The following is a 27476-nucleotide window of genomic DNA, read 5'->3' as shown; positions in this document are numbered from 1 at the left end:
CTTACATTTATATTACCGGCAATTGCTCACATTCTGCTGATAAATAGATACACACACATATGTTGATTCATCACACAACGTCTCAGTACTTTTCCACCAAGCTACTTCGAGTGCAAATGTGTGTTCAAAACAAAGTTATCTTGCTTGCTCAAGAGTGTGGCCGTTTAATTTAATCAATGAGTGTGACTGTTAATTTAATCAATGACTAGAATAAGGAACTTGCCCGATCGAAACTGCCACGTTGGACAACAGTGTTGTAACTATATTCTGCCCAGCAACAAGCCCTCAATAAAAGTCAGCAGCACGGGGAGCTCTGAGAGAGACTTTGATGAGACGCTCTTAGTCATGTTGCCCGATCTCAGACCTCTCCCCAAACTGCAGTTTGATAAAAGTCTACTCTCTAACTCCTGCCTCCTTGTGTCCTGCCTTTGTCACCCCGCTCTGGGTCAACAGCTAAATTGAAGAAGGTGTTTTAGACCCAACTCCTGTTCATTTTGCTTTTGCTGCTCGTTTTGTAAAATATCGGCAGTGCTGTCATGCTCATTAATGTTCCTCTCTGGTTCAAATTGAAAGGGTGGAACAGATGACATTTTTAGAACAGAAACTAATAGCTCTCTATTGTCATTATACAGTTGTACAATGAAATTGTGGAGCATCTCCCTTTACAGTTTATGTGACTAGAGTCATACTTTAGAAGCCTGGGAGCGTAAACATATGCCGTCACTGCCCTGCGACGTCACCAACAATGGCGACATACTAGTTGAACTAAGCCTCAAAGACCTGTTAGTCGCCTTTTAAAAAGTCCAACGAATAAACGGAGTAGAGGTGGAGTTTTTGAGTCTAACTTTTTGACCTGTTTGAGGCAGTTAGCTGCATATACGTCAGCACCTGTCCTCCCCATACAATCAGGAAGACTCAAATTCGTAACATGGTCAAGACCAAAGAGCTGTCCAAAGACACTAAGGACATAATAGTAGACCTTTACAAGGGTGGACAGTTTTACGGGGCAATTGCCAAGCAGCTTGGAGATATAAGATCCACCGATGGAGCAATTATTAGAAAATGGAAAAAGCTAAAAATGACTCAATCTCCCCCGGACTGGGGTTCCATGCAAGATCTTCTGTACCTCGTAGAGTCTCAATGATCCTAAAAATGGTGAGGAATCAGCCATGAACTACACAGGAGGAGCTGGTCAATGACGTGAAAGGAACTTGGACCACTATTTTCAAGGTTACATTTGGTAATACACTAAGACGTCATGGTTTAAAATCATGCATGGCATGGAAGATTCCTCTGCTTAAGCCAGCATATGTCCAGGCCCGTTTTAAGTTTGCCAATGTCCAGTTGGTTGATCTAGAGGAGTCATGTGGTCATATGAGATCAAAATGGAACTTTTTGGTCTTAATTCAACTCATAATGCTTGGACGAAGGAGAATGATGAGTACAGTTGGGCATCGTTTGAATTTGAACGGTTCTGGTTCCGATTACAGGTTTTCATTACGGTTCCAAATGGTTCTCTTTTAATAGGCAGGATAAAAAAAATTGCGTAGTTTACATTCATTTCTTAACTTCTCGATTATTTTTATATTATATGAATTATCAATCAACTTTGTTATGAATTTCTCACAGGGCTATTTTTAACCTGTATACAAGTATCAGTCTTTGAACTTAAATATGATGACATTTCTTTCCACAAGAGTGCCCTTTCACAAAGATGTTTATTTTTCATAAGCTCGCGGAGAAAACATTACACATATTCTTTGGCCTATGTTTCAGAGTGTCTTATGCTGCAGTCATTTATTGTATTGCATCGTTTGTTTTAGGTGGTATTTTTACAATTTAGTTAAGGGCTGCAGGCGGGGAGTGTTCTGTCCCTTAATCTTAAGTTGACTACATTTTAAGTTGAGTTCTTTCTAAACTGAAATATTGTTCATCAGTCCACAAGATGTCACTATAGTAACTCCGGACTCTACAGTTTTTCTTTGGATTTGCTATGTGCGCTAGGCTTCCCAGAGTGGTGACTTACTAGAAGCAGCAGGCAAAAAGAACATTACTTTAGTTGAAAAAGAATCCTTGAGGTGTACAGATGCTACACACCTCTTCTGCACTACACATAGTTGGGAACCCTTGATAAAACAAAATCTGTAAGTTTGCACATTTTAACATGGGGTCTGATATGATTTCGGTGTGTTTATTCTGTTACTTTGTTGTCATTTATGTGAAGCGTTTAGGGCTGCAACTATCGATTATTTTAGTAGTCGATTAATCGATGAACTAGTTAGTTCGAATAATCAAGTAATCGGATAAGGAACATAAAAAATTAAAATACCTGAGCTGAGCCTCAAACGGTATAAAAAAACAAAAGAATGAGGATATATGTACAACAAAAGAACATATAGCTAACTTACATAGCAAAAGGCCGATATCTTAAACGCTATAAAACGCTATTTTTTTACAATGTTCTTAACAAATAGTTCAGACACATATTCCCACAAAAAATGGCTAAATATACCCATAAATTACTTTACGAATGCATTAAAAAAAACATAAGCTAAGTTTTTGTTTGAGCTAATGTTGGTCTTAACAAGGAGCAGCTGGATTCAGTCATGTGAAATGAGGCATACTAGAGGGCAGTGTATCCACCCAATAAAACTAAATGCAAACACTTTCAAAACAAACCATTAGAATGCCACTTTAATTAAACGAATACTCGATGCAGCAAAATTTAATTCGAATATTTTTTTCTAATCAAATACTCGAGTTAAATGATTAATCGTTGCAGCACTAAACACGTTTTTGTCTTAATCTAAATTAGCCACTTAATTTGACTTGGAGCTAGTGGAGCTAGTCTTCACGTGGATTTTTCTTCGTGGTGTTTGGCAGATATTTTTGCCAGTAGGTGGTCAGGGCATCGAAACGTGGAATCGAAATTTAAAAAATTGAACGGTTCCAGGAGAACCGTGGCGTTAATCCCGGATCCCATCGATCGATGCCCAATCCTAATGATGAGTGCCATCCTAAGAACACGATCCCTACAAGGAAAGATGGGGAAGGTAGCATCATGCTTTGGGGCTGACGACTGCTCTGTATTAGGGAGGGGATGACCAGGGCTAGTTAGAGCATTGAAAATGGGTCTCGACTGGGTCTTCCAACATGACAATGGCCCGAAGCAGGCAGCCAGAATAACCAAAGAGTGGCATTTTGTGCTAGTCAGTATTCTGATCTAGTTGCAGTACCTTTTTTGGCCATCAATCCTACATTTTGCACCTTTGATAATAAACTCTTTTGTGGCCATTGATGATGATAAACATCCTATCTATTTGACTTTGGATGGCTGAAGTGGCTTTGATGTATGTATGAAGAGGGATTGGCAGCTCATGCTTTTGACAACCGTGACTGAAAATTGTGAAATTGTGGAAAAAACTATCTAAAGGTACACTGTGTCTAGTCATGTAGTATTTTGCAACTGTTGCAGTTTTGCATTCTAGTCTTAGCTTTGACTTTCCGTCCAAGCAAGCATGAGTTACCTAATCCGAGAAATAATCTGAAAGAGAGTCGATGATGAATAATGATAAACCAATGATACCTCGCAGCAAATATAACAAATTAACTAATTCCTTTATTTTAAAACCCCCTGCGGGCTACGTAATTCCGACACGGTGCTAAAAAAAAATAAAAATACCAGCAACCGCTGCAATGGGGGCATTTGTCTGTGTTCTCGTGAACAATGGTTGTTTTTTGCTGCCGAAGCGCGCTGATGTTTTATCTTGTCAGATGCAAGTCTGTCTCCACGGGGATCCTTTCCCGAATAAATCTGTCAAATGGAAAGCCTCGCTCAAGGAGAAGTTGCACTGTGAAATCTGGTGGGAGGTGAGTCTGTGCAGGAAGTGTAGAAATGAGTGGGAGACCGAGCGATGTGTTGTAGAAACATTATTTATATATAGTTATTAGAAAATCTAAGCAGTGAGTGGTGTTTGTGCTGCCCCAAACAAAATAAAAAAATGATGCCCTACTTCACAATGTTTGAAATGGCCTTCTATCGCACCCTATAAAATGAAGAGTCAGCAGGGATCTTTTTAGGCAACTGCCAATCAAAGTAGGTGCACTATATTCTGGAACACGACTATTTTGAGAGAGGTTGGCGAGTGAAGACAATGTGGTTAGCGTTAGGTATTGTGCACTCTTCTAGTAAAATCAACAAAGCTTGTCACATGTGCCAAGGTGTACCTGAGTGAAACACGACATGAAGACAAAAGGTTTTTGTCTGGATCTCCATCTAAAACTCTTTTCCCTAAGAGGAGTTGAATTGTGTAGTTGATCTTATTGTCAAGAGGTACTGTTAGGTAGACAAAGTGCAGGAATGTTTAGCCCATTATAGGGCACTCATTGAATTAATTTGCTGTAATCAATGGTACTGAAAGTTGAGCGTTTATAGCTAGTCCTCACAGTTTAAATGTCTCCTTGGGGGCGAGAGTAGATTTGTTATATATTTTAATTAAATTGTATTTTTAGAAAGATGATTTTATTGATTCATTACCCAAAAATAATATAAAATTGTTTAATTATTTAAAAAAAACTGATCTGATCTCATCTGACCAAAGCACACCGTCCCAGTTGAAGTCTGGGACCGTGTGTATTTTTGTGTGAGACCAAAATTGAGCTTTATGGCAACAAACACTCTAAGTCGGTCTGGCGTGCCACGAAAGATGCGCATGCTGAAAAGCACCTCATACCCACTGTGAAGTATGGGGGTGGGTCAGTGATGCTGTGGGGCTGTTTCGCTTCCAAAGGCCCTGGGAGCCTTGTTCGGGTGCATGGCATTATGAATGCTTTGAAATACCAGGACATTTTAAATCAAAATCTGTTGCCCTCTGCCTGAAAGCTGAAGATGGGTCGTCACTGGGTCTTTCAGCAAGACAATGACCCTAAACATATGGCCAAATCTACACAGAAATGGTTCACCAGACACAAAATCAAGCTCCTCCCATGGCCATCTGAGTCCCCAGACCTTGTTTTGTTGGCAAAAGGGGGTTGTACAAAGCATTAACACCAGGGGTGCTAATAATTGTGACACACATTATTTGATGTCAAATATTTTTTTTCTTTTTGTGGGATTTTTTCCCCACTGAATGAATGCACTTGTATTGAAGGTTGGATTTTTCTCTTTTTTTCCCAATAAGGTCCCATATTATTTGATTAAAAAAAAAAAAATCATAAATCTTTTTTAGGGGTGCCAATAACTATGGAGGGCACTGTATTTCCTGGAAGCCGCAACCAGGAGGGCTTGTGCATAACAGTGGCGATCCTGGAAGTGGCGACAGTTTTGGCAGGGAGAAATGTCGTGGAAAAAACTGATCGCGCGCCTCTTGACTGGGAGTACCACGCAGTTTCACTTTTCGTGGTTTAATTTTACTCTAAGCATTTTTATATATTCATGTTCGGTCAGCATTGAGTTGGCAGGGGCTATCCCCGCAGCTGGCTGACCGGAGACAACGCGGGAGACGAGCTCTGTAAAACATGCTCATCTCTGCGTCACTCGTGATGGGAGGACCACAACTGGGCACTGAATTGAAGCATATTATTGCGACGTGGTTTGAAGGTTCAAGAAAAATGTGTGGAAAGGAAAAGAGGAGCAGGAATGCCACGTCGTGATTGTCCGCCTCCGTTGATGACGATGCCGACTACTTACGCATCCAAAACATTTCAGGTGAATAAAACAACCTAAAAGACATTGTCTGGGATAAAGGAAAGATTCAACTAATCTATCTGACGGCATGAAGTCACTTCATTAGTATCTTATTGTTGTACGGAGACAGCAGTCCATATTAAGCGGCATGTAATCTTACCCGCCTACAGTATCCGTCTAACAACTAATCCGGAGAATAGGCATACTAGTGTAACCGACATGCCGTATAGTCCAAGTAATTACACGTTTAAGGCCATTGTCTGTCCTAGTTTAGACTGCTAATGCTGCTGCTGCTTTCCTCCCGGCGCCGACTCCTCTTGCGAGTCCCGATCCGGTTTTTTGAGTTCGAACAGCGGGCTAGTGTTGAGAGAGGCGACGCTGGTGACCTGAGCGGCCATGATATCCTCCCTCCCTCGCCTCCCCTTTTTCCTACAGCACCTTTTTCTCTCAGCACGGCGACTCACTCGTAAGGAAAGTCCGAATAAAATAGAAATAGAATAGAATAGCCCTTTATTGTCACTATACAGTTGTACAATTACAGTGGGGAGAACAAGTATTTCATACACTGCCAATGGGAAAACCCACTGGCAGTGTATCAAATACTTGTTCTCCCCACTGTATATTGTGGAGCATTTCCCTTTACAGTGCAGGATAAGTTATAATAGTCGTTGAATATAATATAACGGGATTTAAAGCGCATACGACAGGAGAAAAAAAGTCTTAAATAGAATTATTACAGTGCCTTGCAAAAGTATTCAGCCCCCTTGAATCTTGCAACCTTTCGCCACATTTCAGGCTTCAAACATAAAGATATGAAATTTAATTTTTTTGTCAAGAATCAACAACAAGTGGGACACAATCGTGAAGTGGAACAACATTTATTGGATAATTTAAACTTTTTTAACAAATAAAAAACTGAAAAGTGGGGCGTGCAATATTATTCGGCCCCTTGACTTTCAGTGCAGCAAACTCACTCCAGAAGTTCAGTGAGGATCTCTGAATGATCCAGTGTTGTCCTAAATGACCGATGATGATAAATAGAATCCACCTGTGTGTAATCAAGTCTCCGTATAAATGCACCTGCTCTGTGATAGTCTCAGGGTTCTGTTTAAAGTGCAGAGAGCATTATAAAAACCAAGGAACACACCAGGCAGGTCCGAGATACTGTTGTGAAGAAGTTTAAAGCCGGATTTGGATACAAAAATATTTCCCAAGCTTTAAACATCTCAAGGAGCACTGTGCAAGCCATCATATTGAAATGGAAGGAGCATCAGACCACTGCAAATCTACCAAGACCCGGCCGTCCTTCCAAACTTTCTTCTCAAACAAGGAGAAAACTGATCAGAGATGCAGCCAAGAGGCCCATGATCACTATGGATGAACTGCAGAGATCTACAGCTGAGGTGGGAGAGTCTGTCCATAGGACAACAATCAGTCGTACACTGCACAAATCTGGCCTTTATGGAAGAGTGGCAAGAAGAAAGCCATTTCTCAAAGATATCCATAAAAAGTCTCGTTTAAAGTTTGCCACAAGCCACCTGGGAGACACAACAAACATGTGGAAGAAGGTGCTCTGGTCAGATGAAACCAGAATTGAACTTTTTGGCCACAATGCAAAACGATATGTTTGGCGTAAAAGCAACACAGCTCATCACCCTGAACACACCATCCCCACTGTCAAACATGGTGGTGGCAGCATCATGGTTTGGGCCTGCTTTTCTTCAGCAGGGACAGGGAAGATGGTCAAAATTGACGGGAAGATGGATGCAGCCAAATACAGGAACATTCTGGAAGAAAACCTGTTGGTATCTGCACAAGACCTGAGACTGGGACGGAGATTTATCTTCCAACAGGACAATGATCCAAAACATAAAGCCAAATCTACAATGGAATGGTTCAAAAATAAACGTATCCAGCTGTTAGAATGGCCAAGTCAAAGTCCAGACCTGAATCCAATCGAGAATCTGTGGAAAGAGCTGAAGACTGCTGTTCACAAACACTCTCCATCCAACCTCACTGAGCTCGAGCTGTTTTGCAAGGAAGAATGGGCAAGAATGTCAGTCTTTCGATGTGCAAAACTGATAGAATCATACCCCAAGCGACTTGCAGCTGTAATTGGAGCAAAAGGTGGCGCTACAAAGTATTAACGCAAGGGGGCCGAATAATATTGCACGCCCCACTTTTCAGTTTTTTATTTGTTAAAAAAGTTTAAATTATCCAATAAATTTTGTTCCACTTCACGATTGTGTCCCACTTGTTGTTGATTCTTGACAAAAAATTAAAATTTTATATCTTTATGTTTGAAGCTTGAAATGTGGCGAAAGGTTGCAAGGTTCAAGGGGGCCGAATACTTTTGCAAGGCACTGTAAATATAGCGATCGCTTCCACACACATCCAAGCGGTCCATATCATTCAGGAGCATAAAATACCGCGCGTATTATGAAATAAACATGCTTTAACGTGTCACTTGTACTTTAAAGCAATGTACCTCACAGTATCTTAATTTTTTTTACTTCATTTTATTCATATGAAATATATAATCCATGTTTTTGGATAGTTATTTTGAGATTTTGGGGTAGCCTACTTTCTTTTTTTTTTTTTTTTTTTAAGGGATACTTAAAGGGCTAATTCAGAGTTGCGCGGAAATACTGGTTACGTCACCAGTGCAGGAACGGAACTCATTCGTAACCTGGGGACTACCTGTACTGCTTGTAATTCTTAAAATTGATTCATCTCCCAGGCTTAGGAACTGTATATTTTCCTCATCTGACCCACAAAGCAGGACATTGTACATAATTTTGCCTGAGAGGTGATGGGGAGTAGAGCTGTCATTAGCTAATGGTTTTCTTATAAAAGCATCTAAATTTGTCATATGCGCAAACCAGAGTACATAGTGTTGGCGGGTGGACCATTTGTTGTTTGCTGACGGTACCATTTACTCTTTCCATAAAGCTATCAAGCTGCTGCTTCTTTCAAAAAAACTTGTATCAAGGTGAACCTTGACATGAACACAATACGTATAAATACATTTCTCCAAGAGTAGTTGGATATTGGAGCGGATGTTATTAGCTAAAGGGCAATTGTTGTGGTTGGAGGGGGCACGATCGACACGCAATTCTTTCCCGATGTATTATTCCTTGAGGAGTTCAGCCAATGTTCTTAACTAAATGTACCGGGTATTCTTTTCATAAAGCCACCCACGTAGTCATTAGCTCAGATGTGTGTCTTAAAGTAGTATGATATGAACATAAAGGTTTATCTCTGGATTTTGGCGTCCTTTTATCCTGATAGCTGTGCTAAAGACAGATGTCCCTTGGGCTTACTTAACAGCTGTTTCGTGGATCTGTTTTAAAAGGTACTGCAATCACCCTTCAAAGCATTCACTCACTTGTCCGTATCCCCGATATGCCGAGACATAATCCGTGGAATTCGGTTAATTTTCCATCTGTTCTCCCAACATCTTTCCCTCTGTCATAGCCCAAACATCAAACTGGAAATCAGCAAGCTGCTGAAACATGTCCCACCGCACATAAAATGGGAAATGGAGGCGGTTGATGTAAGTGGATAAAGAGGACAGGGGATGGAATAGCCCTCCATACATCATTTACCAGCAAACCGCTTAGCGAGGCCATTGGCATTTCCTGGGTCACAAGGGCAAAATGAATGTTGTTCATATCCTATGGTGCCTTGTAAAAATGTGACACATGCCCGCACACACGCTTACAAATGCAATCTGCAATCAAGACGATTTACGAGCGAGACCTCTTGGGGTGACTGTCATGGAAAGTTGATTCCGTCACAGCAGAACAAGAGAAAAATGCCTTTATGTACGTGGTGGCTATTGAGCTAGAGACATGGACGCAGAGAGGCAGAATAACAGGAAGCTGGCCCTGACCTCCCGGCTGAGGGAAGGGATGGCGTGATGGGGATGGACAAAGACAAGCTGTAGTAACAGACAAAATAGGAAAGAGTGAAAAAATGATTCCACAAATAACAGAACTTCCCTTCATGCCTCTTACATTTCAAATGAAAGCCCCTAAATCACCGCTTTATCTGGATTGTTCACTCTTTGGCTACCATTGACATCCCTTGGCAATCAATCCAGTTGAAGTGGGAGGGTTGGCAGCGAATGAACACGTTCATTCGTTGCCAACCCCCCACTTCAAATGGATTGGATGCCTACTACTGATAAACTCATTTAAATTCACAGCAGAAAGATGAAATGAGCCACTTGATGGGACAGCTATTACGTTATGAATATGCTGTCGGAAACGGTAGCATTTTTAGTGTAGTGTAAGTCTGGTGTAATATCGTCCAGTTTCCTTGTTTTGTGAAGACTCTGCCAGCAGCATTGTGGATTAGCTGAAATATCCTGATTGATTTTTCATTAAAACCTGTAAATATGTCATTGCAATAATCCAATCTGCAAAAAATAAAAGCATGGACGAGTTTTTCAATGTCTTGTTTGGACAGTGAAAGCATCTGACCTCTTGGCCAGACTGCCGTAATCACGCCAGCCGAACCTCCCTAGCGCAATTCCAACGATCCCGACTACCCAGCCAAAAGGCCAGACTCCGCGAGTTCACCTTAGTTTCAACCCCTTGTACTGACTCCATTTTAAAAGCTGGAAGAAGTTGACAATTTATTCCAAGTCGGCAGCAATCAGACAGTACAGAGAGACCCAGGCGAGGAGGCAAACTGGATTCAGGGTCACGATATCACAAGTCGACCAAAGATTTCCGCAAAAAATGACAAAGATTAGTTGAACATTCAGTCTTTTAAGGGCAAGGCAAGGCAACTTTATTTATATAGCACAACTCAACACAAGGCAATTCAAAGTGCTTTACATCATCTGAAGATCATAAAAATCACATTAAATCAATAGAACGTAAAAACTAAGACACTCGAAACAGGAAATAAAATACATAAAAATCGCATTTAATCATGAACAGTATCAAAATAAAATACTACTACTAATACTAATACAAATAATCATAATAATTGAAATCAGCAATGGAGATAAAGCACAAGAGCAATAGAAAGCAAATAGCTTGAAATACATAGACAGTTATGGATATGCTGTGCTAAATAGAAGCGTTTTAGCCCTGATTTAAAGTAGCTAACAGTTTGAGCATACTTCAGACCTTCAGTTAACTTGTTTCAGAGGTGAGGAGCATAATAACCAAATGCTGCCTCACCGTGCTTGGTTCTTGGAACATACAGGAGACCGGGTCTAGATGACCTTAGGGGTCTAGATGTTTCAGAGGTATCTAACAAATCAAGCATGTATTTTGGTCCAATGCCATTAAGTGTTTTGTAGACGAGCAGTGGTATTTTATTGTCTATCCTTTGACTCACTGGAAGCCAGTGTAACGATTTCAAAACCAGTGTAATGTGGTCCAGTTCCTTGTTTTTGTCGGGACTCTGGCTGCAACATTCTGTACTATCTGCAGCCTCCTGACTGTTTTTTATTTATTTTTATCAAGACCTGTAAATATACCATTGCAATAGTCCAATCTACTGATAACGAATGCATGCATAAGTTTTCCCATGTCTTGTTGAGTCAAAAGCCCCTTAATTCTGGCTATATTTTTTAGTTTGTAATAAGCAGATTAGTGACGGACTTTTGATGGCTCTCAAATTTTAGGTCTGAGTCAATAATTACGCCAAGATTTCTGACTTGATTTGTAGCTGTAAGTGACATTGTGCTAAAGTGCCTGTTTAACTTTGAGCTTTCCTTTTTCGGCCACCAAATAATCACTTCTGTTTTCTCCACATTAAGATGGAAAAAAACCTGGCACATCCATTCATGGATTTGATTAATGCATTTATTTCGGAAGACTAAGGGACTATAATCATGTGGGGACACAGAAATGTAGAGTTGTGTGTCATCTGCATAGGTGTGATAGGAGATGTCATACTGTTCCATAATTTGAGCTATGGGAAGCATATAGATGTTAAGTAAGAGTGGTCCAAGAATTGACCCTTGAGGGACTCCACACGTGAATTTGGTTTGTTCTGACGGATGGTTTCCAACTGACACAAAGAAATCCCTATCATGTAAATAAGATGTGAACCACTAAAGAAGCCTCTGGTGAGGCGGGCCGTGGTCCGGAATAAGGGTTTGTTTGGGCGTTGTTTAGGATTAAGCTCTGTGTGGATTGGGCAGGTGGTTTCGGGCGTTGCTGTTGTCTGGGCAACAAGAGTTGAGGAATTTGCCACCTCAGCACTACGCGAGTGCTGAGTGTCAACCTCTCAGTCGCGGGTTCCTCGTTCTCAGATGTTTCTTGTGGCAAGACAAGATGTCCCGCCATTTGTTCTGGACTGTCCAGATTAGACGATTCACCTGCTTGTCAGCGTCAATCTTGCTCAGTCAGCTGCATAACGCGCGCATTGGGCTTCTGTGGTCAGAAGGCATCCTGTATCTGTTCTGCCCTTATCTACCCGTTATCTTGGCGCTGCAAATTCTAATCATTTGAAGTCCAACTGTTCATAATATCAAATATACTCTGCTTGTTTTTTCTTAAACTATGATATTGATGATATAAATTTATTTTAATTTGGGTGTGTTAGAGTAATGCAAAGAGTCAAACAGTAAATACGATAAAAGATAATGCTTCCTGATTGATTATATTTAATGTGTTAGAGTAATACAGTCAAACAATAAATACGAGAAAAGATACTTTTCCCTTCAACAGAAGCCCCTTAAACCTGACTGTTGTTAAGTGGCTTTATGCATATTCAGTGATAAGATTTAGATGGTTGTAATAGTAGTTGGAAATCTGAGCCAAAAATTTTACCAGGGTTTCAGGTTTGATTTGTAACCGTCAGTTTTATTCAGCCAAGGTGAGTGCTGATGTTTGATTTTTCATTTTTTGGGTCAAACATGATCTCTTCTGTCTTTCATGCAGAAAATTCTGGCACATCCATGTATTTCATGAATACATTTACTCAATGAGAGTGAGGAACACTGAAATTCTTTCACTTTCCTCTTTGTTTTGTACTTTTTCATTCTGTTGTTGTCTGGTGTGGACCTGTTGGGGATTGTTTTTGTCCTTGGCATTCGTTTTAGGGGAGTGACGGCACCTTTTACACAGCGATTGCTGTAAATGAAAGTGGTGAGTGTAGGCACCTCTGTGATTGTCGCCACTTGTTGGTGATCGTAAGGTCACGGGGTCCTGGCGTGGAGCTGAATGTGTTCTGGAAGAATAAGAGTGTTCATAAGTAAAGTGAAGAGAAAGATGACTAGAAGGGGCGAAAATATTTGAATTGTTTTTTCAGTATATGTGTTGCTGTCACCTGTTAGAGGACTACAGTTGATTGCTTACTTTAAACCTCAGATTGCGACATTCGTGTGTTGACGTATCCTGATTGGCTTGTAAAAGCCAAGTGACCTTTTTATTGCGGTTTCCAAACAGCGTTCTTTTGAGGAAACAAAGTTCTCTCTGGGATATTTTATCACTCCAGCCACTGGTCAGATTTGAACATATTGCATGTTGACAGCAAAAGCGCCAGTGTGACAGAATAGCATGGACACATGTTACCCAGGTCGGAGCATTTATTTAACCAACCTATACCTCATCCGTGACCGGACAGGGCAGTCCATATTGATTCCTCTTTCGGAGACACAGGTCCCCCTTGGGGTTAAACAGCAGCCGGTACTAGTAGATTGATGGATGACTGCGGCCGCTAGTCCTGACACGTTTGATAAACGTGTCCCAGACGATTCGTTTTTAAACAGCACTGTCCGAGTCGCACATGGAGGGATGCTCCCACACTGGCTACAACAAGTTCAGACCTATGAGTCTGATACACATTACTCAATTTATCAGTGCAATGAGACTGCGCCCTCAGGAGAGCGCAATCCTCTACTAGGGCCAAACAATTAAATGTTAGCTGTATTGGTACCTTCGAGGTCTAACACAATCCGTTTCGATGTAGGTTTTCCAAAAATATTAACTGACTGCAGCTTAAACCATTATGTTCTGAGTGACAGTTTCAAGATTAATAAATAAACTAGTATGACGAATTCCAACTGACCCAGGGCATACTCTATTTCAGTGCCATTGACGATGATAGACGTCCAATCATGTAGTGTCTAATCATCCTTGTGCTTTGAATTTAAATAAGTTCATCACTAGTAAGCGTCCAATCAGTGTTGTTTTTGGCAGCCCTTTTAATTTTCGCCTTAGTCTTTTGGATGATAATACTAATTAGTCTTAGCCATATTTTAGCCGTCTCAAAATGTGTTTGCCTTCGTCTAGTTTTGGTTGACGAAAACTCAAGACGAATTTTGTCTAGTTTTATCGATGTTTGCTAAAAATGTTTTCGCCTGTAAGATTTTCTTTTACTCCAAAATAAAGGTTTCAGACTGTTTTGAATAAACATTGACAGATGAGCACATATTGTCTAGGGTCTTCAAGGACAACGTCAACTTAATACAAACGCAGCAGGAAAACGGTACATTATTTTCAATTAATTATACGCAACCGGACCCCACAAACTGTTTGTAAAATAAAATTTTAAAAAACTTGTCTGAGAGTTTGAGGACGCTCGCAGGAGCTTAATGCTAATGCTATGAGTTACATTTAGTGTCACTTTCCACAAAAATTTAAGGCTAAAGCAACATTATATATTCTCTCTGGCCAAATAAAAAAACAAATCTCAACGTGTGTGCGAGACTGGAGAGGACACACTGGTAAGTTGGAGGTGGGCCGCAGCATGTCACATGAGTGACACAACCAGACACTGCTACGATAGAAGCTAACTGCACATAAAATTTTAAAACTATAGCACAACTTCGTCTCGTTCTCGTCTCATCAGACGAAAACTGCGATGTCTTGTTTTGTCTTAGTATACCAAATCATGTTTTTAGCTCGTCATTGCCTTAAAAAAATAATGAATTTGTTGACGAAATATTTTCGTTATTGTCACCTTTGACGAAAACAACACTGCGTCCAATCCATTTGAACTGGGAGGGATAGCAGCGACTGAATGATGAATGGTTATTTGCTGCTATCCCTCCGACTCCTAGTAATAAACTTACAAAAGTGTTAATTTAGTCTTTAAGAGCCACATGATTGGACGTTTATCTTCGTCAGTGGAACTGAAAGAGTTCATAAAATAACATTATGGGTTGTTTAAATTTGTGAACTATCGAGTATCTTTTTGAATAGTCATAGAGAGATGAGTATTTTAGTATGTTGACAACAGTGATAGCAAGTACAAACATATACGTAAATAAAAATGGTAGAACATACAGGTCAAGTATAAATATGAGAATTGTATGAATAAATTTGAATGATTCATAAAGCACGAGTTTTGTTGCACAGGTATTTTATTGAACATGTCATGTCGAGTTTGTATTGCACAGCAACGATTCTTCTAAACTGAGGATCAGATTTCTATTTCACATGGCGATTTATAACATTGCATTGCTTAACCATTTGTGCCTTGCGCTGTCTTGCAGCCTCCCGTCCAATGTGTGAACCCGTGGATGTAAGCGATAATTCTTGGATTCGCGTCAGAGAGTTGCAACTTGGCTGTTGGACCAGCTTCTTAGGACAGGACAATGCCGAGGTCCACATCCTCAAGCTCAACTTTGCTGCAACGGTAAGGAATTCGAGCTGAGGTTATTGTGGCTTTTTGATGCAAATGTGAATAATAGGCATGCGTTTTGGAAGATATAATAAGTAGTATCTGTTTAGTCCTGTTTTTATGTTGGTTTGGGCATTTTTAATAGACTGCTGCAGTTAGGTAAACTTCTGAAGCTGCCCATAAAAGTGCAGTAACCAATGTGTGTAATCACACCCATCCTCACTGCCAAGTGTCAAGATGTCACGCATTGCCTATTTGATATTTACATCCAACGCACTACGCCCTGTCACACGTCCAACATCACTGCCTGATGATTATCACCAGCTGACAGGACAATACAGTATGTCAAAGCTGGTTTCCTCTCTTTAATTTTCACCATATCTTCTGCTCTAATGGAATCTGCCATTCACAAATATCAACTCAGCAAATACATTTTGTATATACATTGCCATTGTCCTGCTTATAAATTTCTTATATATTTCTTTTAATCCTTTATCCATACATTTAATGGAAGAGCTGGCAGCAAATTATTTAACATTCAAACTGATTGAAACTTTATTCGTGATTAACTCATTTAAAAGGAGATGGATGAAAAGAGCCATATGAATGGATGTCTATCATTGTCAATGGCCCTGAAAGACTTAATAACTGAAAAGTTTTTTTTTTTTATCATTATCATAAACTACATGGCTGTAGTGAAACTACAGTCCTATTAGTCTGAACACCGCATTGGGATGAATATTGCATTCCAGGAATGTCAGAGTTGTTTTCGTCAACAGTGACGATAAAGAAAGTTTTTCATTAACGAACAATTTTTTCGTGACGATGACGAGCTAAAAACGTGGCATGGAAGACTAGAACATAACAAGACAAATGCCAGTTTTCGTCTGACAAGACGACAACGAGACGAAAAAGCGATATCATATCTGTCATGTGGCCACAATACGTGACATTTTCATATTGTACTTTAAGTGGAGCATGTCAGCATAGTAGCAGTGTTTGGGTCATATCATGTGAGATGTGCTGCGCCGATCCTTCACTCTCCTTACCGGAGTTTAGGATGTGTCTCAAGCTAGGCTGCGCGCCATCTTGCTTGTTTAGAAACACGGTATGATTTTTTTTCTTATCTTGGCAAGAGAGAATATGTAATGCTACTATAGCTTAAAGGTCTGTGCTGAGTGATCGCTCGACGCCAAATGTAACTCATCGTGTTACCTTAGCATTTGCGTTAGCATTAGCTTCAGAATGGCGAGCGTCCCTTTAAAAGTCTGGCCTGTCTAAAGCTGAGCCACTTGGCTTGTAAAGGAAAGGATGAATGGGGCCGGGTATCATGAGATTTTGAGTGAAAACCTCCTTCAATCAGTAAGGGCATAGAAGACGAAATATGGCTGAGTCTTTCATCATGACAATAACCCCAAACACACTGCCTGGGAAACTAAGCAGTGGCTTCGTAAGAAGCATTTCAAGGTCCTGGAGTGGCCTAGCCAGTCTCCAGATCTCAACCCCATAGAAAATCTGTGGAGGGAGTTGAAAGTCCGTGTTGCCCAACGACAGCCCCAAAACATCACTGCTCTAGAGGAGATCTGCATGGAATAATGGACCAAAATACCAGCAAGAGTGTGTGAAAACCTTGTGAAGACGTACAGAAAATGTTTTGACCTCTGTCATTGCCAACAAAGAGGATAGAACAAAGTATTGAGATGAACTTTTGTTTGTGACCAAATTCTTATTTTCCACCATAATGTACAAATATATTTTTTTAAAGATCAAACAACGTGATTTTCTGAATTTTTTTCCCTCATTCTGTCGTTGAGGTATACTTATGATGAAAATTACAGGCTTCTTTCATCTTTTTAAGTGCCTTGCACAATTGGTGGCTGACTAAATACTTTTTTGCCCCACTGTATGTTCATTCATTTTCTGCGATTGGCTGGCAACTAATTCAGGGTGTACCCCGCCAACTGCCCGGAGTTAGCTGGGATAGGCTCCAGCACCCCCGCGGCCCTCGTGAGGAAAAGCGGCATGGAAAATGAATGACTATGTTAGTTGGCAATTGTTGGAAACCTTTATTTTTGGACTAAAATGTTTGAATTTTACAGACGAAAAATTTTCGAGTAACTGTTGACTAAAATGTTTGAATTTTGCAGACGAAAAATTTTCGAGTAACTGTCGACTAAAACTTGATTAAATGTGTAATGACATTTCGTCGACTAAAACTAGATGAAGCCGATTAGATTTTGAATGAACTAAAGTATGACTAAGACTAATTAATATTTTTTTCCAAAAAACTCAAGACAAAAATTAAAAGAGCTGCCAAAAACAACACTGATCGACATTTTATATGTCGATCTTTATTATCGCCATGAATAGACCTGTTCCTGAAATGCACATTCGTGCCTGTAGATAACGCCCAATTTGCGCTGAATAGCTACATTGATAGTATTTCCTATATCGTAGTAGTACCAATGTCTCTATCAACAATCGGCCACAAGATGTCTGTCTCCGCCTTCCTCATTCTGTTTCGCTTTCAGACTTTGTCAAGTACACTGATAATGTCACGATATGGCAATATCAAAATACAGCATCTGCTTAATAACTGAAACATGATATTTAATGACTGAAAACAATACAGCCAATTAATAAACTCGGCGAAATGAAGTGCTGTAACTATCTATTGAAAATGACGCATTAAAAAAAAATCCAATTTCTTTATCAAAATCTACTGCTGTTCTATAGAAATGGTACTCCTGAGACTGCACTCCAAAATCAAATAGTGTGCAGTTTGTCTTTGAGTAAACTGGAATTCGCCTAGCGGGGAAAAAAAGAGCTCCGGAATCTTTAAAACCTTATCGCTTTTCCAGACTCCATATTTCACCGACGCAGTCCACATTTGTCACAACCTTATCAGTGTGCTCATGCTCACTCTTCTTCTGTTTGCTTTCCCATAAGCTTCTGTTACTTCTATCCTTCTCATATGTTCATCATTACGATAACGTAGGCGTCTTACCGTAGTCACTCAGTCAATTCTTTTAGCGATTTAATCTTTAAGGTAGTGGCAATACAGGCGAGTGCATGTTGTTTTATGAAATATCATAAAATGACGAGGATTCTGTGGGAGTGCAACAAAGGAATTTAATGCATCTGGATTGCAATTCAACATTAACACTTGAAAATTGCAAAGTCCTGTCAATTTATGACTGTTGAATGCTTGCAGATGGACTGGCAAAAATACGCAAATATAGTGCGAATTTGTAACCCTATATAGGGCATTCATTGGCTGCCATTGCTGGCACTAGACGACCAATCCATTTTGACAGGCAGGTCGAAATAGCATAAGCATTAACAGCCAATCCTCCCAGTTTAAATGAATTGGACGTCTGTCGTTCTCAGTGGGAGCCAGCCAATGAGTAAGAAGAGATGGGAAAAAAAAAAAAACTATCTGTTTTTATTCATTATAATGTTGTTTTTGACATTTTTTGACTCATAAATGTATTACCTCATAAAATTTTGGGGGTCTTTTTATTTTGGAACAAAAAAATAAAAATACAAATTTCACATCTTTCTTCCTCTGGAAACCTTAGCAAAACATGTGTAGGTGAAATACTCTATGAAAAGACTATACCATTAACAGGATTTCCCCTACATATAAAAGATTGTGGCGCACCGCCACACCAAAATGAAAGCAGCCGCACCTTGCAAATGATTTTTTTTTTTTTTACAATTTAAATGATATGAAGCAATTTTGCTGCAGCACAACATGTTGGGACTGATTCCAATGCAACCTTCCACCACCACAGCTTCAAAAAATCCTAGGGGAAACCCTATTATGTATATTTGCACAAATCCACGGTATATGATCAGTCTTTTTTTCTTAGATGGAATGTGCTTATTTAATAGCTGTTAGCTGAGCAAATGTGTACGTCGATTTAGTCAGCGTACCAGAAACTTGTGCAATGACAAAATTTCCGTGTTTGGCACGTAAACTGCGATGACAATGCATTCTTTTTTTAAACTCGTTAAATCTTTCATCATTAATTATTCATAATTAATGTAACCTCCCACCCTTATTAATTCATTGGCGGCCATTGACGGCGCTTGACGTCCAATCCGTTTTGACTGGGAGGGCTTGCAGCAATAGAAGTGATCAAGGGTTAAAATGATTTACATTTGACATATTTTACATTTGTATCATGTACTATCAGAAGTAGAAAGACGTGAACAAATAAAATGTGACACTTTTTTCAATAAAATTTGAATAATTGGTTTTGTATTTTTGGAGTATGGTTCACAATAGAGTCATTCCACCCAGCCACATGTCCCAGAAAAATCAACAGTGTTACAGCCTCCTCAATTTATTGTATATCAGCAGCATGTCTGTGTTTTGACGGGGAAAAAAATCCAACAACAAACAAAACAGATGTGATGTCATTTCATTTGATCCTTTTACTGTTTGAGTCAAAAGGGAATTCTATACCCGCACTGCATTAAATAAATGTTATAGTCCCTTCATCTTAGGTCTGCTACATGCGAGCACATGCACAGACAGAGAAACACAAATTACTTGTTAACCATTCAACTTTTGCGGAGGAAATAGACCGACTTCATCCCTTGCCAAGCTAGGTGTGAAGATTGTCAGAATCCACAGGGAGGAACTTGCCTGATGTCCCACTTAGGTAGGCTGTGTTAGTCAGGCTTGTTGACACCAGGCAGAGACTAGACTGGCGGAGCCAATTCCTTTTCAGGGAAGGAGACAAAAGAATAACTGGAAATGGCATCAGCAATCATCCTAAATAAATGAGGAGGTGAGTCAATGTTGAAAGTTGCATTACCAAATTCCTTGGGGATGCCATCCCAGTTAACACTTCAATGCCGCCACTGAGGATATCTGTGACAGTAATTATTGGACATTGAAAAAAGTGGCAGCGTTTTACTTGTGTTTACACAACTAGAACTATTTAAAAGGTAAAAATTGCCTTGGTAATAAAATGTTGGCCTTTTTGTTTAAATCAAAATCACAGTTATTACCATTTTTTAAAGCAAGCCACTGTTTTTGGTAATACAGTGATCCCTCGTACTTCGCGCTTCAAACTTCCCGCCCTCAGTCCATCGTGGATTTTTTTTTCAATTATAAAAACAAAATAATACAGATGAGTTGTCCCGAGCCGATCGCATAGTCTCACTCTCCCTCCCTCTTCCTGCTCTTTGATCGTCAAGAAGTGCACTGGAGTTGCTTAAAGTTAACAATGATTGGGTTTAAGCTTGCCAGAGACATGAACTTCAAAGTGCCGTATGCGTCAATCATCGTTTAACTTGTTAAACAGTTGCTGGGGCAACTCACACACACAAAAAAAATAATTGGGCGTGGGGGGGTTGCGCTAATTCGCACTTTTTCACTTATCGCGGTTAAGAAAAAAAAATCTTCATAAAGGGGAATCACATTTTGGGTCACTTGTACTATACCAAATGTTGTAAAATGTTATGAGCCGTTTTTACATTGTAGGAATTCCTAGAACCTTTTGGGGGACACTGACTTCATTTTGCGTGTTTTCACATGTAGGACCTAGGGACCAGGGTCTTGGATTCCGAGAACCAGTTCCTACTCGGAAGTAGGGACTTTGTTTGAGTGGAGTGGTAGGAACTTGATTACATAGGTGTTTGGTTAATTCACTGAAATCAGCAGTTACGCCCTTTCTATACTCGCATGTCTCTAGGAGCTGCCATACTTAAAAAAAAAAAAAAAAGAAAAAAAAATACCCTGTACTAAGCCTGCACAATATATCGTTTGAACATTGCTAGTGCTGCGATGATTAATCGATTAACTTGAGTAATTTGATTCAAAAAGAGCTTCCAATCAAATTTTGCTGCCTCGAGTATTCGTTTCAAGTGGCATTGTAATGGTTTGTTTTGAAAGTGTTTGCATTTAGTTTTATTGATTTGGGTGGATACACTGGCAACTGTGATATGACATAACTCATTTAACATGGCTGAATCTAGCTCCTCCCTGTTAAGACAAACATAAGGTAAGTTTTTGTTTGAGCTGTTTTTTAACGCATTCGTAATTTAGTTCATGGGTATATTTAGCTGTTTTTTGTGGGAATATGTGTTTGAACGATTTGTTACGAGCATTGTAAAAAAACGTGAACACTTTATAGCATTTAATGTAGCCAACTTTTGCTATGCAAGTTAGCCAGTTATTCTCTTGGTGTACCTTTGTTTTACATCTCCTAAAATTGATTCTGCAACACAATAAATGTTCTTAATCCGAATACTCAACTATTCGAATTAACTAACTGATGGATTAATGGACTACTAAAATTATCGATAACTGCAGCCCTAAACGCCATCGCAATGTGCGCATGCAAAATAGTCACATCGTAGGACTTGCAATTGTTTGCTTTTTTATAACATGTAAACTTTTGTTTTAGTTCATAAAAGCAGCAAGTGTACAGATCCTGGATCCCTTTTATAGACAGCAAGCCTGGATTATACGGCATTATATAAATTAGGATGTCCTCGATCCGATCACATGATCGGAAATCGGGCTGATCGCGCCATTTTTCAGAGGATCGGAATCGGGTGAAAAGGATCCTGTTTATTTTTTAAAAATATCAGGGATTCCCCTACACAAAAAACTGTGGAGCACCACCACTCCAAAATGAAAAGCATCCACATCTTGCAAATGAGATATTTTTTAAGATTTAAAGATGCATTCTAATTCAAAATTTATAATTTGCATCATTTAACATGACGTCTATATGAATATATATGGCTCATTGTATATGCAGTATTTGCCAGAAGTCATCTTAAATAGCACGTCAAATACAAATTGTTACCTTACACCAGAGGTTGCGCTAGACTTTTTCGTTGTCTGTCATTTTGACTGACAGGGTCATAAAAATCCGGTCATAATCTATTTTTACCCGTCACTTGAATTTTTAAAATGATAATAATGACATATTCAATAGTATTTAGTTTTCATTCATTTTTAATTAATATTGTAATGCTTGCTTGGCGGCGAAAAATTAGACACGGAAGTCGTGGTATTTTTCTCCCTCTTTTTACTCTGCTTACCGCCAGCAACACCAACAAAGAAAAAGAGGCAAATATATACACAGGCGGCAATCTAGTCCACCAATTGGATGACGCGCTGGCACACCGGGTGCACCAATAAGAACCTCGCGTTGATGTGTCTATCACGGTGCCGCTGCCAGACCCCGGTGACGCTACAATATTCTGTCCGAACAAGCTTAACAGAATCCACACCGTGCCATCAAGCATATGAATATGTAACTTTTTCTCCGCAGTGACAAAAACAGCTGACTGTGGCCCCAGTAGGTGGGCTACATATGGAACAATGAAATTAACAGTTCACCTGCTGTGGCCTGAACGCAGTCTTCCTCCTGGTGCGCATGGACTTGAATTGCGTGCCCGCTTGTGCATAATCAGATGTCTCAAGTGGGATTCCTTCAGAGGCTATTGTCATGAGGTTTTGGACTTCTGCCTCGGACAGACGACTTAGTTCGGACACTCAGTTGCCTTGACATTTTTCCGAGTAAGGCCAACGACGTTATGCATTAAGAGAGACAATAGCTAATTAATATGCTCACTCGCCACCCTGTGGTCCGGGGTGTGAATTGCAACCTGTCAAAATGACAGATGGACTTCAGTTTTTTCCGTCACCGTTTTAAAAAACCGGTCAATGACGGAAAATATTCGGTTAACGCGACCCCTGCCTTACACGCTTTATTTTGAAAATCACATTGGCTCTCCTGTTGCAAGCTTGTGCCTGACTATGTCGGCGTGGAATTGCAAATAAGGTGAAAAATCTATAGAAAGGTAATTCAAGTTAATGAATGTAATTCTGTTTTAAGCCTGTGAAAACGACCTTAATATTGACATTGACGTAGCATTCTTCATGGTGTGTGTATGACCCGGCTTAGCATAGAATTTGTTCGTTTGCTGACGTCACAGGTTGTCATTTCAGATGAGTATTTTGAAGTGCTTTCGAAAGATAAAACTTGTCAACGGACAAGGGTCCATTAACAGAAGGACTATTAAGGCCAAAGTGGACCGGATGCGGTTTCGGTGCGTGTCTAGCACAGCTCCGTGTTGACTGTAAGACTGTGACAATATCTCGAAACAGTGATATATCGCAATATTTTGCAACCCGATCAGTTATCGATATGCTCCTGCCAAGTATTGATACTTTTATTTGACATATTGGCCATACAATGGAGTATGGATGCTATAAACTGCTCAATGTTTGTTGAGCAATTCCTTGGCGGTCCACTAGGGGCGCTCAAGAGTGGCGGTGAAGGTAAGTGCGCACAAGTCGTCTAGAGAAGAGGAGAGGAAACTACAAGTGGGTTGAAAAAAATAAAAAAGCTTCGTGAGAACGGTGCAGGAAAAAGTGAGAAAAATATTGCTACAAATCACACTTGTGGACACACTTTAGATTTTACACCAACAAGAAAGAAAGTAAGCTGAACAAGGACTTTGCTGTATGCAAGAATTGTCTAACAAAAATAAGGTTCACTGGCAGCTGGTGACGTAGTGGACACCGAATTTCTTCACTGCTTCGCTTTCATCACTTGAGGTAAGCAAGTCTTGCAATGTGATTTATTTTTTAATTTACATGTATTATTTTGATGACATTTGGTGTTGAAAATAAACCAGGACCCTAAACTGGATGAAAGTGAATATCGAACAAGCCTACATGAATTTACTGATTTATTTGATATTATTTGAGAACCACTTTCCATCTAGTTCACTACACAAACTGTTATTACTGCCATTTTGATACAATAAGCTTTAAAAATGGTTTGAATAGCTTCCAAGCTATATAAGGTGATGTGCAGGATAATTAATGTAGCCTTCATATTAAAAATAGGTAATTATTGCATTTTTAATTTCTATACATTCAATTCATATTTTTTAATTCACTCAATACTTCCAACACACAAAAAAATATCAGGATTTCAACTGAAAATCTATCAAGTAGCTAATATTTTTTTGTTTTATTTTGTTGTTTTTAAGGTGAGGAAGAAAGTGACTGACTGAGTCTGACATCTCAAATGCTGAAGCAGATGGTGGAAGTGCTCAAAACAATGCTTTTGGCAACAAAGGTCATATATGAAGAAAAGACCCACCAATTTTATCATCCCCCCACTCCAAGCTCAACTGCTGACTGACACCTACAGCACTGTGAATTTTTTTTAAATGATTTAAAACTTTAAATAAATTAAGGGTGCCATTCATCATGATCTCTCCAAGACATACAATGCCTTGCAAAAGTATTCGGCCCCCTTGAACTTTGCAACCTTTCGCCACATTTCAGGCTTCAAACATAAAGATATAAAATTTTAATTTTTTGTCAAGAATCAACAACAAGTGGGACACAATCGTGAAGTGGAACAAAATTTACTGGATAATTTAAACTTTTTTAACAAATAAAAAACTGAAAAGTGGGGCGTGCAATATTATTCGGCCCCTTTGCGTTAATACTTTGTAACGCCACCTTTTGCTCCAATTACAGCTGCAAGTCGCTTGGGGTATGTTTCTATGAGTTTTGCACATGGAGAGACTGACATTCTTGCCCATTCTTCCTTGCAAAACAGCTCGAGCTCAGTGAGGTTGGATGGAGAGTGTTTGTGAACAGCAGTCTTCAGCTCTTTCCACAGATTCTGGTCTGGAGTTTGACTTGGCCATTCTAACACCTGGATACGTTTATTTTTTAACCATTCCATTGTAGATTTGGCTTTATGTTTTGGATCATTGTCCTGTTGGAAGATAAATCTCCGTCCCAGTCTCAGGTCTTGTGCTGATACCAACAGGTTTTCTTCCAGAATGTTCCTGTATTTGGCTGCATCCATCTTCCCGTCAATTTTAACCATCTTCCCTGTCCCTGCTGAAGAAAAGCAGGCCCAAACCATGATGCTGCCACCACCATGTTTGACAGTGGGGATGGTGTGTTCAGGGTGATGAGCTGTGTTGCTTTTACGCCAAACATATCGTTTTGCATTGTGGCCAAAAAGTTCAATTCTGGTTTCATCTGACCAGAGCACCTTCTTCCACATGTTTGGTGTGTCTCCCAGGTGGCTTGTGGCAAACTTTAAACGAGACTTTTTATGGATATCTTTGAGAAATGGCTTTCTTCTTGCCACTCTTCCATAAAGGCCAGATTTGTGCAGTGTACGACTGATTGTTGTCCTATGGACAGACTCTCCCACCTCAGCTGTAGATCTCTGCAGTTCATCCAGAGTGATCATGGGCTTCTTGGCTGCATTTCTGATCAGTTTTCTCCTTGTTTGAGAAGAAAGTTTGGAAGGATGGCCGGGTCTTGGTAGATTTGCAGTGGTCTGATGCTCCTTCCATTTCAATATGATGGCTTGCACAGTGCTCCTTGAGATGTTTAAAGCTTGGGAAATCTTTTTGTATCCAAATCCGGCTTTAAACTTCTCCACAACAGTATTTCGGACCTGCCTGGTGTGTTCCTTGGTTTTCATAATGCTCTCTGCACTTTAAACAGAACCCTGAGACTATCACAGAGCAGGTGCATTTATACGGAGACTTGATTACACACAGGTGGATTCTATTTATCATCATCGGTCATTTAGGACAACATTGGATCATTCAGAGATCCTCATTGAACTTCTGGAGTGAGTTTGCTGCACTGAAAGTAAAGGGGCCGAATAATATTGCACGCCCCACTTTTCAGTTTTTTATTTGTTAAAAAAGTTTAAATTATCCAATAAATGTTGTTCCACTTCACGATTGTGTCCCACTTGTTGTTGATTCTTGACAAAAAAATTAAATTTCATATCTTTATGTTTGAAGCCTGAAATGTGGCGAAAGGTTGCAAGATTCAAGGGGGCCGAATACTTTTGCAAGGCACTGTATCAGTGGTTGTGGTTTGTTTCCTCTGTACTAGTATGTGCAGGTACACAACTTGCAGTAGACTTATATTTTATAGCAATGTTGCACAGAAAAGGTGTCACTGATTAATAAATGACTTAAACAGTATTTTTTTCTATTTTGAAATATATATATTTTTTTCGTTTCAACAGTTGTATCGTAGAATATCATGTATCAAATTTTTGACCAAAAATCGATAATCGCTCTATCGTGATATCGTGAGATAATCGTTATCGTGAGCCTTGTATTGCGAATCGTATCGTGAGGTGCCTTGAGGTTCCCACACCTAGTTGACTGCGTGCTCCGCAGTACGTCAAAAATAGGACAAAACATACCGGTTGCGCACCGCTGTTGTCCGGCAACTCCGTCCCGTCGTGAGCTCTCGCGTGATAGCGTGCGAGAATGTGGCATTAAAACAACGAAAAACACACGGGAGTCTGTACTCAACAGAGAAGCAGAGAGAGAGCGGTGGACTTGATTCCACCGAACATCTTTTCCCAGAAAAAAACTCACCGTCCGTTCTCATAGCTTCTGCTATGGCTTTCCATGTGTAATATTCTGAGTGAATGTTTTCCACGGCACCCTGTTGTTTTTGGTCATGTGACACAGGAGTGAGAGAGAGACACACACAGCCTGCCGATAGCCACAGGTTGTGGAAGTGTTTTTTGAGCTGTATGGTCATGAAAAACAAATTTGTCAGCATGTCGTGTGTTTGATGTCTTTGCCAGAAAAACAGACAAAATACGACACCATGCAGCTTCCTTTTTAATGTTGTCCTTATAAAAATGATCTACTGCATCATAAATCACTTTCCGCCAACATGATGAAGCATTCTTTGTCCATGTTCGCTGGTGTTTAAACCGTGTATAAGCATCTGGGCTGTTGACTCCAGGCCTGGCTCAGCCCATTTTGATGGATGCATCTTTGGCAAAAATAAAAAATAGACCAAACCATCTGACAAACTTCAGCACGTCGGAGATGCTCCACAGCGGAGCACTGAAGCGGTCGGTATACTTTGAACAATAGGATAGAATGGAAACTGATTGGCTCCGACGCTATATTTTGCCGGACACGCACCGCAACCGCGTCCGATATACTTTGGTCTTTATTGTCGTGGTGATGTAGTACGACGGGGTATTAGGGCCACATAAAAAAAAAAAAAAAAGAAAAAGAACTACTAGATTAAAGTCGTTCTATTGCTACAAGAAGAAACTCATTATTATGTAAGGATAATGTAATTGTAAGCAGCTACGCACTTTCCGTACATGTACCTTAGCTG

At 39.9% G+C, this 27476-nt stretch overlaps 1 protein-coding gene across 1 annotated transcript in view; it reads left to right on the top strand.

Moving 5' to 3' along the window:
- The window catches only part of eng (endoglin), a 141162-nt gene that overhangs the window by 34237 nt on the left and 79449 nt on the right, over nt 1-27476 (top strand). Inside the window, exon 3 of the mRNA XM_057819773.1 lies at nt 15156-15298. Within this exon, the coding sequence (XP_057675756.1) occupies nt 15156-15298 (143 nt within the window). The remainder of the gene's footprint in view (nt 1-15155; nt 15299-27476) is intronic.

Source organism: Corythoichthys intestinalis, chromosome 17, assembly GCF_030265065.1.
Source record: "Corythoichthys intestinalis isolate RoL2023-P3 chromosome 17, ASM3026506v1, whole genome shotgun sequence".
NCBI lineage: Eukaryota > Metazoa > Chordata > Actinopteri > Syngnathiformes > Syngnathidae > Corythoichthys > Corythoichthys intestinalis.
Note: the sequence above shows the minus strand (reverse complement) of the source record. Positions and strands in the feature narration are given on the sequence as shown.